General features: G+C 38.9%; 1 protein-coding gene across 14 annotated transcripts in view; it reads left to right on the top strand.

Annotated features, from left to right (window-relative positions):
* The window catches only part of SPAG9 (sperm associated antigen 9), a 143,813-nt gene that overhangs the window by 86,429 nt on the left and 40,562 nt on the right, over positions 1-16,822 (top strand). For all 14 annotated transcript variants that reach the window (XM_021067206.2, XM_021067204.2, XM_084984835.1 and 11 more), the window contains 3 exons: positions 8,069-8,276; positions 9,204-9,303; positions 15,477-15,598. In XM_021067206.2, coding sequence (XP_020922865.1) covers positions 8,069-8,276; positions 9,204-9,303; positions 15,477-15,598 — 430 coding nt within the window. The remainder of the gene's footprint in view (positions 1-8,068; positions 8,277-9,203; positions 9,304-15,476; positions 15,599-16,822) is intronic.

Here is a 16,822-nt window from a genome sequence, read left to right as displayed (position 1 = left end):
TAGCACCCACATGTGCCACTAAAGAGGATATCGTAATGACATCAGGTAATTGAAATTGATATCCCAGTGGTCCTCAGAGAAATAAAGCAGCATTTGTAGTCAAGACCGTTAGATAAAATAGTACATCCTGGCATATGAGCGGCGTAAAATAGGAAGCCACAGATTGAATGTGAAATAATAGCTTGCAACTCCCCTGTAACTTGATGTTTAATAATTCCTATAAATGTTTCCAGTTTCCATTTAGGTAACTAGGAAAAATTTTTCATCCTTTTTTTGCATGTGGTATCCTATAAACTTACTGTTGACTAAAAATGATATATTTTATCTTCTAACAGAATAGTATTTAGGTTTGCCTTTTTCTTCCTTCTCTCTTAGTTGGAGGCATTTTAGTGATAGAATTTCATAATTTCTTCCATAGGAGATAAAGTAGAATATTATGCCCTTGGTCAAACATTGTAGCAGACACTTTCCATCTCATTACTTATCCTGCTAATATTAGGGGCTTTATGTCTCCACTGCCTGAGAGACCAAGGAGAAATACCTCTTTTGAAAATTATTCCCTAGAATTCAAAGCTTTTCCTTTCTTAGCTCTCATGCTCTATTCCTGGGATCCAGTTGTCAGAAGTACAACCCACATAGTGAGCTATTTATTTTGTGTAAAATAATACGTGGCAAAAGTATGTGGGAAATAAGTTACAGATGAATAATTTCATGTTATTAGGTTTTTTTTTGGTTGCACTCATAGCATGTGGACGTTCCTGGTCCAGGGATGGAACCTGTGCCACAGCAGCAACCCGAGCCACTACAGTGACTACACTGGGTGCCTAACCCACTGTGTCACAAGGGAACTCCTTAATAAACTCGTGTTATTTGGATAGCCTAGGACAAATCTTAAAAATCTTAAGGAGTTCCTGCCAGGTACAGTAGATGAAAGATGTGACTGCAGTGGATTGGGTTGCTGTGGAGGTATGGATTCAATCCCTAGTCTAGCACAGTGAGTTAAAAGGATCTGGCATTGGCCGCAGCTCTGGCTCACATTTAGTCCCTGGCCTGGGAACTTCCATATGCCATGTGTGTGGCCATAAAATTAAAAAACAAAACAAAAAACAAAACAAAACAAAAAAAACTTCAGATAATCGTCTTTTTCTAAGCAGATCCTAATTCACCACTTCCTTGTAGCCCTGAACCTTGAGATCCCCTGTCACAGTCCTTCTCTTATTTTAGGCTGAGCTCTTTCCTGGTTACTTTATTTCATACTCCTAGATCCACAACTGAATTTGGGGACGAGCGATTTTGCCAAGCTATTTATATTGTAAACTTTTTGATTACTAATTTTTTTTTTCTTGATTTTAGGGCTGCACCCTTGGCATATGGAAGTTCCCAGAATAAGGGCTGAATAGGAGCTGTAGCTGCAGGCCACAACCACAGCTCATGGCAACACCAGATTCATAACCCACTGAATGAGGCTAGGGTTTAAACCCACATCCTCATGGATGCTAGTTGGGTTCATTACTGCTGAGCCACAACAGGAACTCCAATTAAGTAATTTTTGAAAGGTTAAAATAGCTAGACCTTGCAGGGAGCGTGATAAGAAAGAAGAGGAAATAATTTCTGTACTTGTCTTTTGAGAGGTGAATGACAAGGTCAAGATTGACCTCCAATCATTTATTTTTCAAATAGTTTCAACGGCATATCATTTTCTCATTGTAGATGAACTTGATATCCTCTAGGGCTTTCTGAATCCATAATCTTGATGGCTTTAAGTGCTGTTCATCAACACTATTCATCAGGAACCTAGACTCTTTATTTTATATCACTATTATTATTTATTTTAGGCCACACTTAATGGCATGTGTGAGTTCCCAGGCCAGGGATTGAACCTGCACCTTAGCAGGGCCTTGAGCTGCCGCTGTGACAACACTGGATCCTTAACCTGCTCTGCCAACAAGGGAATTCCTATTTTATGTTAATTTGTAAATGTAATTCATATTTTCAACTTTAAAATAGTAGGCACTCATATATATGATAATATAAATATGAAATAACCAGGCTGTTAGATTAATCCAAATAGTACCACTTTTACTTTTTCTGTTAAGTAGAGTGCACATCAAAACAAAGACTGAGAGGGTAGTACTCAGGTTGACGTCTAGTTTTCTTCACTATTGTCCTCTTTGGCTTCGGAAATATTATTCTCAGTTTTTCTGACTCAGCTCGTAACAAGCTAATTTGCTTGACTAAATTTTTTTTTTAATTTTTAATTTTTTGGCCTCACCTGCTGCATGTAGAAATTCCCCAGCCAGGGACCAAATCCCTACCACAGCTGTAACCAGAGCCACAGCAGTGACAGTGCTGGGTCTTAAACCCCCTGAGCCAGGAGGGAACTGCTGCTGCTTTTTTTTTTTTTTTTTTTTTTTTTTTTGTCTTTTTGCTATTTCTTGTGCCGCTCCTGCGGCATATGGAGGTTCCCAGGCTAGGGGTTGAATTGGAGCTGTAGCTGCCGGCCTATGCCAGAGCCACAGCAACACCGGATCCGAGCCGCGTCTGCAATCTGCACCACAGCTCACGGCAACGCTGGATCCTTAACCCACTGAGCAAGGCCAGGAATCGAACCCATAACCTCATGGCTCCTAGTTGGATTCGTTAACCACTGAGCCATTGAGGGGAACTCTGAGAACTGCTTTTTGACTAATTTTTTTTTTCCTTTTTAGGGCCACACCTGCAGCATATGAGTTTCCTAGGCTAGGGGTTGAATTGGAGCTATACCTGCTGGCCTATGCTACAGCCACCTAATACTGGATCCCCAGCCAACTGAGGGAAGCCAGGGATCAAACCTGCATCCTTATGGATACTATTTGGAATCATTTCTACTGTGCCACAATGGGAACTCCTGCTTGACTAAATTTTTATTAGCTACTTTTATATTAGGTGCCAGTCTCCAGCTCAAGGAAATTGTAATTTTTTCTTTTTATTTTAAGACAGGAGGAGATGATAGAGAATTGAGCTATTTATTATTTATGTCTTTGGTTTGCCTTTCTTCCCATTGGGAATCAGCTCTGTATTTGAGATGCAGAGAAGAAAAGAGTTGGCTGTATGATTCAGCTAATTTTATTAGTATAAGTTTAATATTGCACTGTAGGTACTCAAAGTTATTTTAAACACAAGGCGGTAATGTATGGATAGTCCCAATTCATAAATATAAATGGTTTTCTTTTTCTCAAAACTTTGAAATCAAAAGAGAATCTCATCTATGCTTACTATTTCTAGTTACTTTATATACTTAAATTGTTTTTGAGACCGTACTTCTTATAGATTTGTTTTCTGATTTTTAGTATTTTTTTTACATATATGCAAATGCTAATAAGGGCATAGTAAAAGCAAAAGTTACTCATTATCCAACTACCTAGTGACAACCCTATTAAAATTGTCAGGTGCCCTAACAGATTTTTGTAGCCAATTTTTGGTTGATCATACTATACAGAACTGTTTTCATCCCCAATCTCTTTGCATAATACTTTGAATACTTTTTCATTTCAGAAAATATTTTTCTACAACACGATTTTTAAAATTGCTTCATAGTATTCTGTTTTATGGATGTACTATAATTTGCCTAATTTCCTATTTTGGAGCATTTAGGTTGTTTGCTTTTTTTAATTTTAATTTTTATTTTTTTGCTGTTATAAATGACATGGAGTTCCCATCATGGCGCAGTGGTTAATGAATCCGACTAGGAACCATGAGGTTGCGGGTTCGATCCCTGCCCTTGGGTTAAGGATCCAGCGTTGCCATGAGCTGTGGTGTAGTTGCAGATGCGGCTCGGATCCCGCATTGCTGTGGCTCTGGTGTAGGCTGGCGGCTACACAGCTCTGATTCGACCCCAGCCTGAGAACCTTCATGTGCCACAGGAGCAGCCCAAGAAATGGCAAAAAGACAAAAAAAAAAAAAAAAAAAAAACCTGATTATTTTTTAAAAGTACATTTTTTTCTACTTAACATAGCATTTTCCTATGTCATTGAAAATTCCTTCTAAGTTAATGTTGTATGCCATGTACCATTTTGCTTTTCTTTTGGTAGATTTAGAATCTCAGAGTTTGTTTTTGGTAAATGGATCATCTGTTTTATATGTATATATATATTTCTTAAAATTATAATGAGCAGTAAATAATCACTAGCTGACCAACTGATACAAAAGTCAAGATGCAATGTAAACTGTCAGAAGATGAGACTAGCAAAAATTTATTAAGATGAAGATCTTCAGCATACATTTGGGTTTTTTAAATCTGTTAGAGCTGAAGCCCATCAGTAGAGCTAAGACATTCAGGACTTTTAGTGAGTAACATCATGCTAGGTCACATTTTGTGACATTATACATTTATCATCATTTAAAGCAAAAACAAGGAGGAAAAAAACCTTCCAAAAGCCTGAGTTTGGGATGAGTAGTGGAGTTGAGAGGACTATTGAAGGAATAAAGAGCTCTCAGTTTGCCATAGCAAATATATTTTCTCTTATAACCATATGTTCTCATCTGTAATTGATTTATATTAGTTCAGCCATACATCAAAATGCATGATAGTGAATTAAAATAATAAGAGAAGATAGTGGAGATGAAAATGTTTTAATGTTGTGAAAGAGTTTTGGTGGTGGTGAAGTTCTCCAAGTGTGATTACTTTCATTATAGTTGCTGTACATCATAGCATGTATAAGTTGAATATGTGCCAAAAATTTTTTTCTTGTACTTTTTGCAGGGTTTTTTTTTTTGTTTGGTTTCTTTTCTTTTTCTTTCTTTCTTTCTTTTTTTTTTTTGTATTTTTGCCTTTTCTTGGGCTGCTCCCAAGGCATATGGAGGTTCCCAGGCTAGGGGTCCAATCGGAGCTGTAGCCACCGGCCTACGCCACAGCCACAGCAATGCGGGATCTGAGCCGCATCTGCAACCTACACCACAGCTCATGGCAACGCCAGATCCTTAACCCACTGAGCAAGGGCAGGGATCGAACCCGCAACCTCATGGTTCCCAGTCAGATTCGTTAACCACTGAGCCACGACGGGAACTCCTGTTTGGTTTTTTTCTTATACTCAGAGTTTTGTTTTGTTTTTTAAATTTTATTTTACTTATTTATTTTTTGCTTTTTAGGGCCACAGCTTCAGCATATGGAAGTTCCCAGGCTAGGGGTCGAATGTGAGCCATAGCTGGCTGGCATCCTGCTCGACAGCCACAGCAGCACAGGATCCGAGCCGAGGCTGTGACCTACACCACAGCTCAGAAATGGTGGATCCTTAACCCGCTGAGTTGGCACAGGGATCAAACCCGAATCCTCATGGATACTGGTCGGGTTCATTAGCACTGACCCACAACGGGATCTCCCTTGAATAGTTTTAAACTTGAATTTGAACACCCTCTTAGATCTCAGTGTTTAAAAAAACTGAAATCAGATAGTGTAAGATTGCTATGGTGTTATTTTTAATTGCTTGTATTATATTCCATTATTTTTATGGCTATAATGTATTTTATTAAATTTTTTAAAATTAAAAAAATTGAAGTTAGTTAATTTAACTGTGATCTATTTTAAATAATGTTCTTTAAAAGTTTGGAGTTCCCACTGTGGTGCAGTGGATTAGGAATCCTACTGCAGGGAATTTCTGTTGTGGCTCGGTGGATTAAGAACCCCATGTAGTGTCTGTGAGGATTCGGGTTTAATCCCTGTCCTTGGTCAATAGGTTAAGGACCTGGCGTTGGTATAAACTTTGGTGTAGGTTGCAGACATGGCTTGAATCCAGCATTGCTGTGGCTGTGGCATAGGCCAGCAGCTACAGCTCCAATTCGACCCTTAGCCCCAGAATTTCCATATGCCACAGGTGGGGCCTTAAAAAAAAAGGGGGGGGGAGGGGGAGAATTCAACTGCAGTGACTCAGTCCCTGGCTATTGCAGTAGTTTAGAAGTATCAACCATTGTCACAGCTGCAGCTTGGATCCAGACCTTGGTCCCAGAACTTTCATATGCTAGGGGTTGTGGACATAAAAAGAACAAAAGTTAAAAAAAGAAAGTTCCCATGTGGCATATTGAGTTTATGATCTGGTCTTGCCACAGCTGTAGTGCAGGTTGAAACAGCACAAATTTAAGCCCTGGCCTGGGAACTTCCACAAGCTATGGATATGGAAAAAAAAAAAAAAAAGTTTAAAGAGGAGTTCCTGTCGTGGCGCAGTGGTTAACGAATCCGACTAGGAACCATGAGGTTGCGGGTTTGGTCCCTGCCCTCGCTCAGTGGGTTAACGATCCGGTGTTGCCGTGAGCTGTGGTGTAGGTTGCAGACGTGGCTCAGATCCCGCGTTGCTGTGGCTCTGGCGTAGGCCGGTGGCTAAGGCTCCGATTCAACCCCTAGCCTGGGAACCTCCATATGCCGTGGGAGCGGCCCAAGAAATAGCAACAACAAAAAGACAAAAGACAAAAAAAAAAAAAAGGTTAAAGAGGGAGATAAAAATCACTAATAATCATCCCTCACCATAGATAGCACAACTCAATATGTTTATATATTCTTTTTTTTATCTTATGCCAAAAGCATGTATTGCAAAATTTTCAAAGTTGTGCATAATGTATTATTATAAATTGTAATACTCAACATTTTAAACATTTAGTATATGTGAACACATTGCTAAGTCTTTATATAGAAAAATTTAGAATAACTCAATGAACTGGATACCATTATCTCTATTTTATACATAGGAGAAAATGTAGGTATAGAAAAAATTCATACCTTATCCAAAATTATACATTTGGTAAATTCATACTAATCGTCATCATCATCATTACTAGTAGTAAACATTTTGTCAGGATCTCTTTTTTTTTAAGACGTGGGTACTTTGCATAAAGAGCTGTCTCATTATTGGTACCCATTGGACAACTGTTGTTTTGTTTTGTTTTTTTTGCCTTTCAGGGCCATACCCACAGCCTATAGGAGTTCCCAGGCTAGGAGTCGAATGGGAGCTGCAGCAGCTGCCTGCCTACACCACAGCCACGAGCAGCACTGGGTCCTTAACCTTCCAAAAGCCAGGAATGGAATGTGTATCCTTGTGGATACTAGTCAGGTTTGTTACCACTGAGCCACAACAGGAACTCCCTGAACAGCTGTTTTTAATTTTGAAAATCTGATGAAAGTTGTAGATTCTTTTCCTAGAAAAATACATTGTATACGTATTTTTACATAAATTTTCCCTCTGGGTATATACTTCTTAAAGTCTGCATACTTTAGAAGTGTTATTAAATTTTAACGAGTATGTAGATCACCTGGATTGTCTGTTAACACACAGATTACCTGATCTCACTGCCTAGAGTCTGGACTTGGACTTAGAATCTGTCCTTTCTACAAGCACTTCAAATGATCTGTATGCAAGATATTTTAGGAAGAAAACTACGAGTTCCCGTTGTGGTGCAGTGGAAATGAATCTGACTAGGAACCATGAGGTTGTGGGTTCAATCCCTGGCCTCGCTCAGTGGGTTAAGGATCTGGCTTTGCCGTGAGCTGCGGTGTAGGTTACTGACACGGCTTGGATCGGCGTGGCTGTGGCTGTGGTGTAGGCCAGTAGCTGTAGCTCTGATTCAGCCCCTAGCCTGGGAGCCTCCTTATGCTGTGGGTACAGCCCTAAAAAGCAAAAAGCAAAAAAAAAGAACAAAACTGTCCTCAGATTAAGAATCTTGTTATTCCATTGCTGTTTTGGAGTAGCTACTACACAGTACATGTTCTGTCTTGAAATAGGTCTTTATTATAAAATGATTGTACAAATTAGAGCTGTCATTACAAACTCTGATTAATATATAATTTTATTACTAACAACTTCAATCTGCTTTTATCTTCAGATTTTCTATTTAGAAGAATCTTGTGTATGTCTAGTAAAATATGATTACTTAAATATTTCCTAATTACTTGAAAGTTATCTGCAGGGATTATTTATGATTTCCTTTGGTAATCAGTGACTTAGTGTTTTTTGATAGACTTTTCTCTCAAGTTTCTTTCTCCATTTTAGAAATAATTTTAAATAAATTGCTAATCAGATTTTTTTCTCTAATTATTTGCTTGTAGGATGAACTTTCTGATGTTAGCCAAGGAGGATCTAAAGCTACCACTCCAGCATCAACAGCTGCTTCTGATGTAGCAGCAATTCCTGCTGATACTCCCTTAAATGAAGATAATGAAGGTTTTGTGAAGGTTGCAGAAACACCAGACAAGTCAGAGATAAGCAAGCACATTGAAGTACAGGTAGCCCAAGAAACTAGAAATGTATCAATAGGTAAGTGACCCTGATTCCTTCCTGGCTAGCAAAGTATTTAATAAATCCAGATGATGTGGGCGTGAGAACATACATCTTTGGGGTGTTGGACTGTAAACTTAGAAAATTGTACTCAATTGTAAATAAGCTTAAAAGAAGTAATAATTAGGAATTCCCATTGTGGCTCACTGGTAGTGAACCCAACTAGTATCCATAAGGATGCGGGTTCGATCCCTGGCCTTGTTTAGTGGGTTAAGGATCTGGCATTGCTGTGAGCTGTGATGTAGGTTGCAGATGTGGCTTGGATCTGGCGTTGCTGTGGCTGTATCGTAGGCTGGCAGCTGTAGCTCCAATTCGACCTCTAGCCCGGGAACTTCCATATGCTTAAAAAAAAAAAAAAAAAGATAATGATTAAGGTTTTGGAGAGGAAAAGGGGGAGTGAGGACTGGAGCACTGGAGAGCTTGAAAGGCAGGAGGGCAGTCTTTTTCTGTTCCCTTTCTTAGGTCATTAGTCTTTGTCTCTTTTTTTTTGGCTGAGGTGTGCAACGGCCTGATGTGGGATCTCAGTTATAAGACAGGGGATTGAACCTGGGCCACAGCCATGAAAGCGTTGAATCCTAATCACTAGACCACCAAGGAATTCCCAGTCTTTGTCTTTAACTTCTCTCTATTCTACCCATTAAATAGAATGGAAACAGCGAGTTCTGACCTGTGTACACAGCACTATGTCCCAAGAAACACAAATGAAACTTTTTGGTTATTTAATTAATTTCTGATATCAACTATTAGTTGAATATAGCATGTACTTTCCATCTAACCTTGTGTTTGCTAGAATCAACTCTTTAAAATTTTTTATGATCAAATAATATATTTAAAACCATAGAAGTAAAAGGATTTTCATATCAAGGGCAGTATGTGTTATTTGCATTATTTATGTTATGCTTTAAGGCTCTGCTGAAAATGAAGAGAAGTCAGAAGTTCAGGCAATCATTGAATCCACTCCTGAGTTGGATATGGACAAAGATCTCAGTGGATATAAAGGCTCAAGGTATGATAAATGTCAAATTAGGACATCTTACCCTCTTTTCTTGCTCCCAGAAGCATACTGTTGTCCTTGGGTCTCTGACCAAAATATATTCAGAAATTTTGATGAAGAAATGTCGATACTAGGAGTTCCTGTCGTGGCGCAGTGGTTAACGAATCCGACTAGGAACCATGAGGTTGCGGGTTCGGTCCCTGCCCTTGCTCAGTGGGTTAACAATCCGGCGTTGCCGTGAGCTGTGGTGTAGGTTGCAGACGCGGCTCGGATCCCGTGTTGCTGTGGCTCTGGTGTAGGCTGGTGGCTACGGCTCCGATTAGACCCCTAGCCTGGGAATCTCCATATGCCGCGGGAGCGGCCAAAAGAAATAGCAAAAAGACAAAAAAAAAAAATGTCGATAGTATATTTCAGTCTTCTGTTATTGAAGCTGAGTGTTATATATGGTTTAAATGTTATATAAAGTGTTACCTTTGCAACATCAGGGACTGGGAACATGTGGGAGGATGGGGATAAAAAATGAGTATTTTATGTTTTTTGGAACTTGGGAAAACATAAAAGCAAAAATGGGGAAAGGAATAATTTGAGGAAAATTTATTCCTTCCCTCAGATCAGAAGAGACTTTTTTCCTTCAAAAAGTAGTGATTTCATTGCTGGAAGGAATTAGTCTCATTTTAAGTATCTTTTTACATAGGGAGGTTGTTTAGTGGTGGGAAGAGGATGGCTATATATAATCATCTTAACGAAGGTCATCTGAAATAGACTGATGTTCAAGAACAGCACAGAGGGAGTTCCCTTCATGGCTCAGTGGAAACAAATCCCGCTAGACCGGTAGCTCTGCCATAGCGAGAACTCCCATATAATTTTATCTTAATTATAACCTTTGAGGTAGATGTCTTCACCCTCATTTGATCAATAAGGAGGCTCAGAATTGTATAGTAACTTGTCCAAGATTACCAACCTAGCAAGAGGTGGAGCTGGGACTCAGTCTGGCACTCTGATTTCAGAGGCTGTGTCATATTAAAATATTTTTTCCTTTATTGTTTATTTGAGAAATTAAACATTGCAGAGTGTAAACAATGAAATTTGCTTCTTATCCATCTTCTCCTAAACCTAGGAAATAGAGCTTCTACTTAACGGTTGTACACTCTTGTCATTCTGAACCTCTTTTTAAAAATCAAAAACATTTTTTCATTAGGCTAAAGCACGTATGCAGTATTAAAGTCAAATGGTAATAGAAAATATGAAGGCCAGTAGTTGTCCCTTGCCCCTACTGACCCCTCATTCTCACTCCTGAGAGGCAATTTGTATCCCTTCTCAGTTGTTTTGGGGTATTTATCTTCAGGTATTTAAATCATATCCTTCTGCTGTTCTTCCTTGGTCCCTTTTTTTCTCAGTTGGAATTCTGTGGGAAAATTAAGTCCCAATGCCCTAAGGCACTCCTTGTATATAATGGATTACCTATACTCTGTGTATCTATAACAGTACTAGCTGTGTACTATCTTTGGGAAAATTGAAAATATGGTCACTCAAATTTCTGAATTCTTTGGATCAAATGAGGAGGCCTGGTTTTATAAAGGATGTAATATTGATTATTAACTTTATATCTCTTTAAACCATCGTCTTTCCTTTCATCCTCCTAATATAATTATATCTCAGTTTTTGTTACATTAACATTCATTATTTATATCATGATTATATAAATACTAATCACAGCCTAGCCATAAAATATACTATTAGGTTACATTTACTTTCTTTTACGACTTTGTATTTCTTTAATTTAGGTTTTTGATTTAACAATCAAAAAACCTTGGGGGGAGTTTTATTGTTTCTGTTTTATATGTTTCTTTTCTCTTTTTCTTTTTGTATCTTCCAGTGCACTTTAATCAAAATGCCATCGTAAGAGTTCTTGTAGCATACAGTGTCAGAATGGGTATGTCAGCTTGTCCTACAAATAGAATTTCTACATATTTGCACTTAAAACGTATGAAAAATAAAATATATAGTATTTAGCTTTATAAATTTCCTCACTTAACCACTTTATCTTTAAAATAAATTACTACCTCTGTCCAATGAATTAAGCAACCTGAAGTCACTAAGCAGTTATCAGCCAAATGATACCTATTTCCTGAAAAAGTTCTGGGGGAAATACTTGTGAGTCAGTCAAATGCTTACAGGAATCAACATGAATTAAAACTAGCATGTTCCTCACAGTGGGAATTAAAACTAGCGTATTTCTCACTGAGTGCTGCTCTTTTTATTGGGGAACAAAATCCCCAAACCATACCAAATGGTTATAAATGCTACAAACTGAACTTGGCATCAGTGTAGAAAAGACACCTTTCAAAGCCATACTCAGTCATGATTTTGCCAAAGCATGAGTCAAAGGGAGAGGGACGGCTTCCACAGCCCTTCTTCATTCTTAGTTCCCATTCACAGTCCCCTCGGTGGAGCCATGGATACCCTTCCTCTGTAGGCTCAAGAGTTCCTCCGATGGAAAGATTCACAGCATAAAGAACACCAAGAGAAGGGCCTTTCTTAGAAGGCGGCAGGTGCTTTGCTCAGTGCTTACTTGACAGCAGGGTGTACTTAACACTCAGGGGATACAGCCACTCCAGCAGGAAGGATGCACAGCCTTTGAAGGAGATGGACAAACAGTGTGCAGGAGATACCAAGGATCTGAGAGGGCAAGCAGGACTGGGGTGTGCTAGCATTTACAGAAGTTCTGAACAAGGCCTTCAGGATGATAGTCGCCACACAGCAAAAGTCAGGAACCCACCTACCCATGGCTCAAGGCTCCCCGGCCTCCATCCCCACTCCCCCCCATGAACAAAATCTTGGTTAGGAACAAATCTTGGTTGCTGCAGCGCCTCAGTCTTAAAGATGTCCTGGGAACGAGCTTTGGGAGCCCCTGCCCACTGTGGCAGGAGGTTGCTACACAGTTCACTGGGGGAAGAAGGGGAGTGGCCTAACTCCCACCTCCTGGACAGAGGAGATACACACACACACACACACACACACACACTACATATATAACTATCCTTCTTGGCAAAGGCTGTGGGGAGGAGTCAGTTTTTTTGTTTGTTTGGTTTTTGTCTTTTTTAACCCTTTTTAAAGGCCGCACCTGTGGCATATGGAGGTTCCCAGGCTAGGGGTCCAATCAGAGCTGTAGCTGTCAGCCTACACCACAGCCACAGCAACACCAGATCTGAGCCACGTCTGCGACCTACACCACAGCTCACAGCAATGCCGGATCTTAACCCACTGAGCAAGGCCAAGGATCGAATCCGCCACCTCATGGTTCCTAGTTGGATTCGTTTCCACTGCGCCACAACGGGAACTCTGGAGTCAGTTTTTTGACAACTTGAATGTTATTCAAAGACATGAGTGGTAGTTTGGCTGAATGCAAAATTCTAGGTTGGAATTTTTTTGTTATGTTTTTAAATTTAATTTAATTTTATTTTTTGCTTTGTAGGGCCGCGTATGCGGCATGTGGAGGTTCCCTGACTAGGGGTCAAATAGGAGCTATAGCTGCTGGCTTATACCACAGCCACAGCAGCATTAGGATCTGAGCTGCACTTGCAACCTATACTACAGCTCACTGCAACGCCAGATCCTTTAACCCACTGAGCAAGGCCAGGGACAGAACCTGTATCCTCATAGATACTAGTTGGGTTCGTTACCACTGATCCATGAGGGGAACTGCTAGGTTGGAAAATCTTCAGAAGTTTTCCTTTAGAATTGTGAAGACATTGCTTCATTGTCATGTTAAATTTGGAGTATTGCTCTTTGGATTCTTTTGTATTGTCTCTGTAAGCTTTTTAAGATTTTCCCTTTATCCCTGTTTTGGTTTTTTTTTGGTTGTTTTGTTTTTTTCCTTTTAAAAGTTCATGATTATATATTTGATGTAAAGGTCTTTTTATCTGGATATTTGTGTTTCCCAGTTGAGAAATTTTCTCTTTATTTCTCTCTTTTGGAGAACATCTATCAGATATTGAACATCCTGGCCTGACCCTCATAATTCCCTTTCCTCCTCCTTTTTGTCTCTTCTATTTTTGTTACAACTTCTGGGTGATTTCTTCAACTTTCTCTTTCAATGCTCATCAATTTTTTTCTAAAAATTTGTTTTTTGTTTTTCTCGGATAGCTACCTTTAAAAAAACATCGTACAATTCTCTTATGAATGTAACATTTATTATGAAAAAATAAGTTTTTTCCCTTATTGTCTGCATGTCTGCATTCATTGTTTCCTTTTCCTGTCACAGTCCATTTGTTTGGGATGCTTTTTTTTTTTTTTTTTTTTTTTTTGGTTTTTAGGGCTGTACCTGCAGCATATGGAAGTTCCCAGGTGAAGGGTCTAACTGGAGCTTCAGCTGCCTGCCTACACTACAGCCACAGCAACACCAGATCTGAGCTGTGTCTGTGACCCACACCACAACTCACGGCAATGCTAGATCCTTAACTCTCTGAGCAAGACCAGAGATTGAACCCACAACCTCATGATTCCTAGTCGGATTTGTTCCTGATGTGCCACGATGGGAACTCCTGTTTGGGGGCTCTAAATATTATGATAGAATTTTACTATCATAATAGATTTGATAGTAGATTTACTGCTTCTTTGAATATCTACTGTTCTGTGGCTGTTTTGCTCATACTTAAGTAAATGATTGCTGATTCTAAAGTTTTCTCCCTCTAACATTTAACCTTGGCTTCCATTGTTCAGAGAACAATATGGAAGGAAGGTCTCAGTATTCTAGTGGATTGGATTTAGATCTCGTATTATTTCTTGTGCTATCTTTCATTCTATCTATGTTCCCTCTTGCATGCTTCTCTCTGAAGATTGCTGGTTCCTTAAGTTTCTGGGCCTTTTAGGGCCTCTGGCCGCATACTAACTTAAATACTAATGGCTTAAGTTTCAGCTCTTGTATGGATCTGTTTCTATTGTTTGCCCATTTGTTTTCCATCTTATATAATTTTATTTATATTTAATCTGCTATAGTTTTTTTTCTTCAACTGCACCTTTGGCATGCAAAAGTTCCTGGGCCATGGATCAAACCCATGGCACAGTATACCTGAGCCATAACGGTAATATTGCTAGATCCTTAACCCACTGAGCCATGAGGGAATTCCTTATCTGCTATAGTTTCCTTTTCTGTTCTCTACGTCCTTGTGGGCTTATACCTTCTTAATTCCTTTATTGTCATTTTAGTTGAGTTTCTGAATTATTGGGTGATAAATAACTATTATTCACCATATTTAATTGGAAATCCTTTGTAGATAATTTCTATTAATGTAATATTAATGCACAAACATACACGCACATTTCCCCATTCCCCTCCACACCTGCAAAAAAGGACTGTATTGCAACTTGTGTGTGTGTGTGTGTCCACACCTATGGCAGGACAGGGATTGAACCCAAGCCACTACAGTGACAACACCAAGTCCTTAAACACTAGGCCACCAGGGAACTCCCGCAACTTGCTTTTTATAAAGCACTTTTAGGAATTCCCTGATGGCCTAGCCTTAAGGCACTGTCAGATCCATAACCTGTTGTGCTGCAAGAGGAGAACTATGGGAAGTTTTTTGGACATCAAATTCTTGGGTCAGTGGGTATTTGCATTTTAAATTTTAGTGGATACTGCCAAGTTGCCCTTAAAAGGAAAATAAAATGACCATACCAATTTTTACCTAGATACATAAACCGTGATAGTTAAGATTATGGATTCTGAAGCTTGGCTGCCTGGTTTGAATCTTGCCTCTTGGACTCATTTGGTGGATGATTTTGACCAATACCTTAACCTCTTTAGTTTCCTTTTCTGTGAAATTGGGATAATATCAGCAGCTCTTTTGTAGAGGAGGTGTGAAGATTTTAATAAGGTGGTTTGTGCTAGACCAGTGCCTGATACAATGCAGAGTAATGCTCTTTGTTAGCTGCTATTTATTGTTTGTGTTCACTACAATATCACTGCAGAAACATTCTAAATTTTCTTCAGCAGTTCTCTCCGTGGAGTTTAATGGAGCTAGCTTTCTTAGTAAACCTGTGAGAAATTCTTTTAAATTATATTTTATATTAAATGTAAATTACAGGTGAAATATTCCTATGTAACTTAGCCTTTTGTATTCATTTTGCACTGTTAAAATTTTTTGACACATTGGTTGATTTGGTTTTGTTGTTTTGTTGCATAGCACTCCCACCAAAGGCATAGAGAACAAAGCTTTTGATCGCAATACAGAATCTCTCTTTGAAGAACTCTCTTCAGCTGGTTCAGGCCTAATTGGAGATGTGGATGAAGGAGCAGATTTACTAGGTATGGTAGTTTATCTGGAGTAGTATCATACTGTTTGTGCGGGGTTTTCTGCTTTTTTTTTTTTTTTTTTTTTTTCCCCACTTTTTTAGGACCGCACCCAAGGCATATGGAATTTCCCAGGCTAGGGGTCGAATCTGAGCTATAGCTCGGCCACAGCCATAGCCATGCCAGATCCGAGCCACATCTGCAACCTACACCACAGCTCACAGCAACACCAGAGCCTTAACAAACTGGGCAAGGCCAGGGATCAAACCCACATCCTCATGGATAGTTGGGTTCATAACCTGCTGAGCCACAATGTGAACTCTCTCATTCTGTTTTTAAAAATTTTTTAAATGATTTAATGGACAATTTCTTTAAATGTCCATAACTGCTCATTGGAGCAGAATTATTGCACTTTTAGATGGTTAATAGGAATTATTAACCTTTCTTTGAGATCATGAAAGTTTTAAATGAAAGTGTCTTCACATGCGGATGTGCCTAGAATTGAATTGCATTCTAATTTGTATATTAAATTCATATAACATAATTTATTAAACTATTCTGAGAACAGTATGACATAAACATAGTAATATAGTGTCAATATATATAGATTTATGGATAGATGGATTGTTACTTTTTGGCTTATATAGATTTCATTAAATTCTGTTGACCTTAATTAAATAGGAAACTACAACACTTGAATTTTCTGAGATTTCACAGAGTATTCTGTAAAATTTTAGCTCTTCGGGAAATGTAATCTTCAGAGTTTGAATTGTTGAAAAATATCTGGTTTGAAAAGAATACTTACTGCATTTGGCTCTTCTGCTGTTTATCTGGTGATCTTTGCCAAGTAGCTTAAATTCTCTGAACCTTAGGTTTTTTTGTGTATTAAAAGAAAGAGTTGGGTTCTAGTTCAGGGATTGGACAAACTGTAGCTCTTGGGGCAAATCCATAGCTCCCCACCCATGTATACAAATAAAGTTTTTTTGGGACACAGCCACACTCATTTGTTTATATATTGTCTGTAGTTGCTTTTGCACTACAGCAGCAGAGTTGACGGCAACAGAGATTATGTCGTTTACAAAGGCTAAAATATTTGCCATCTGGCCCTTAAAAGTTTTGCTTCTGGTCTAGGTGATCTCTAAAGTTGCTTTCAACAATAATTATATGACTCTGACTTGTCAGTTAGCTTAGGCGTGCCTTTCTTGTAACTTAAGACCTTACAGAAATTGGAAACCTTAT

Source organism: Sus scrofa, chromosome 12 (assembly GCF_054392235.1).
Source record: "Sus scrofa isolate SSC_HxYL_T2T_F1_AM1 chromosome 12, Sscrofa_HxYL_maternal_Yorkshire_Landrace_v2.0, whole genome shotgun sequence".
Classification (NCBI taxonomy): Eukaryota; Metazoa; Chordata; class Mammalia; order Artiodactyla; family Suidae; genus Sus; species Sus scrofa.
Note: the sequence above shows the minus strand (reverse complement) of the source record. Positions and strands in the feature narration are given on the sequence as shown.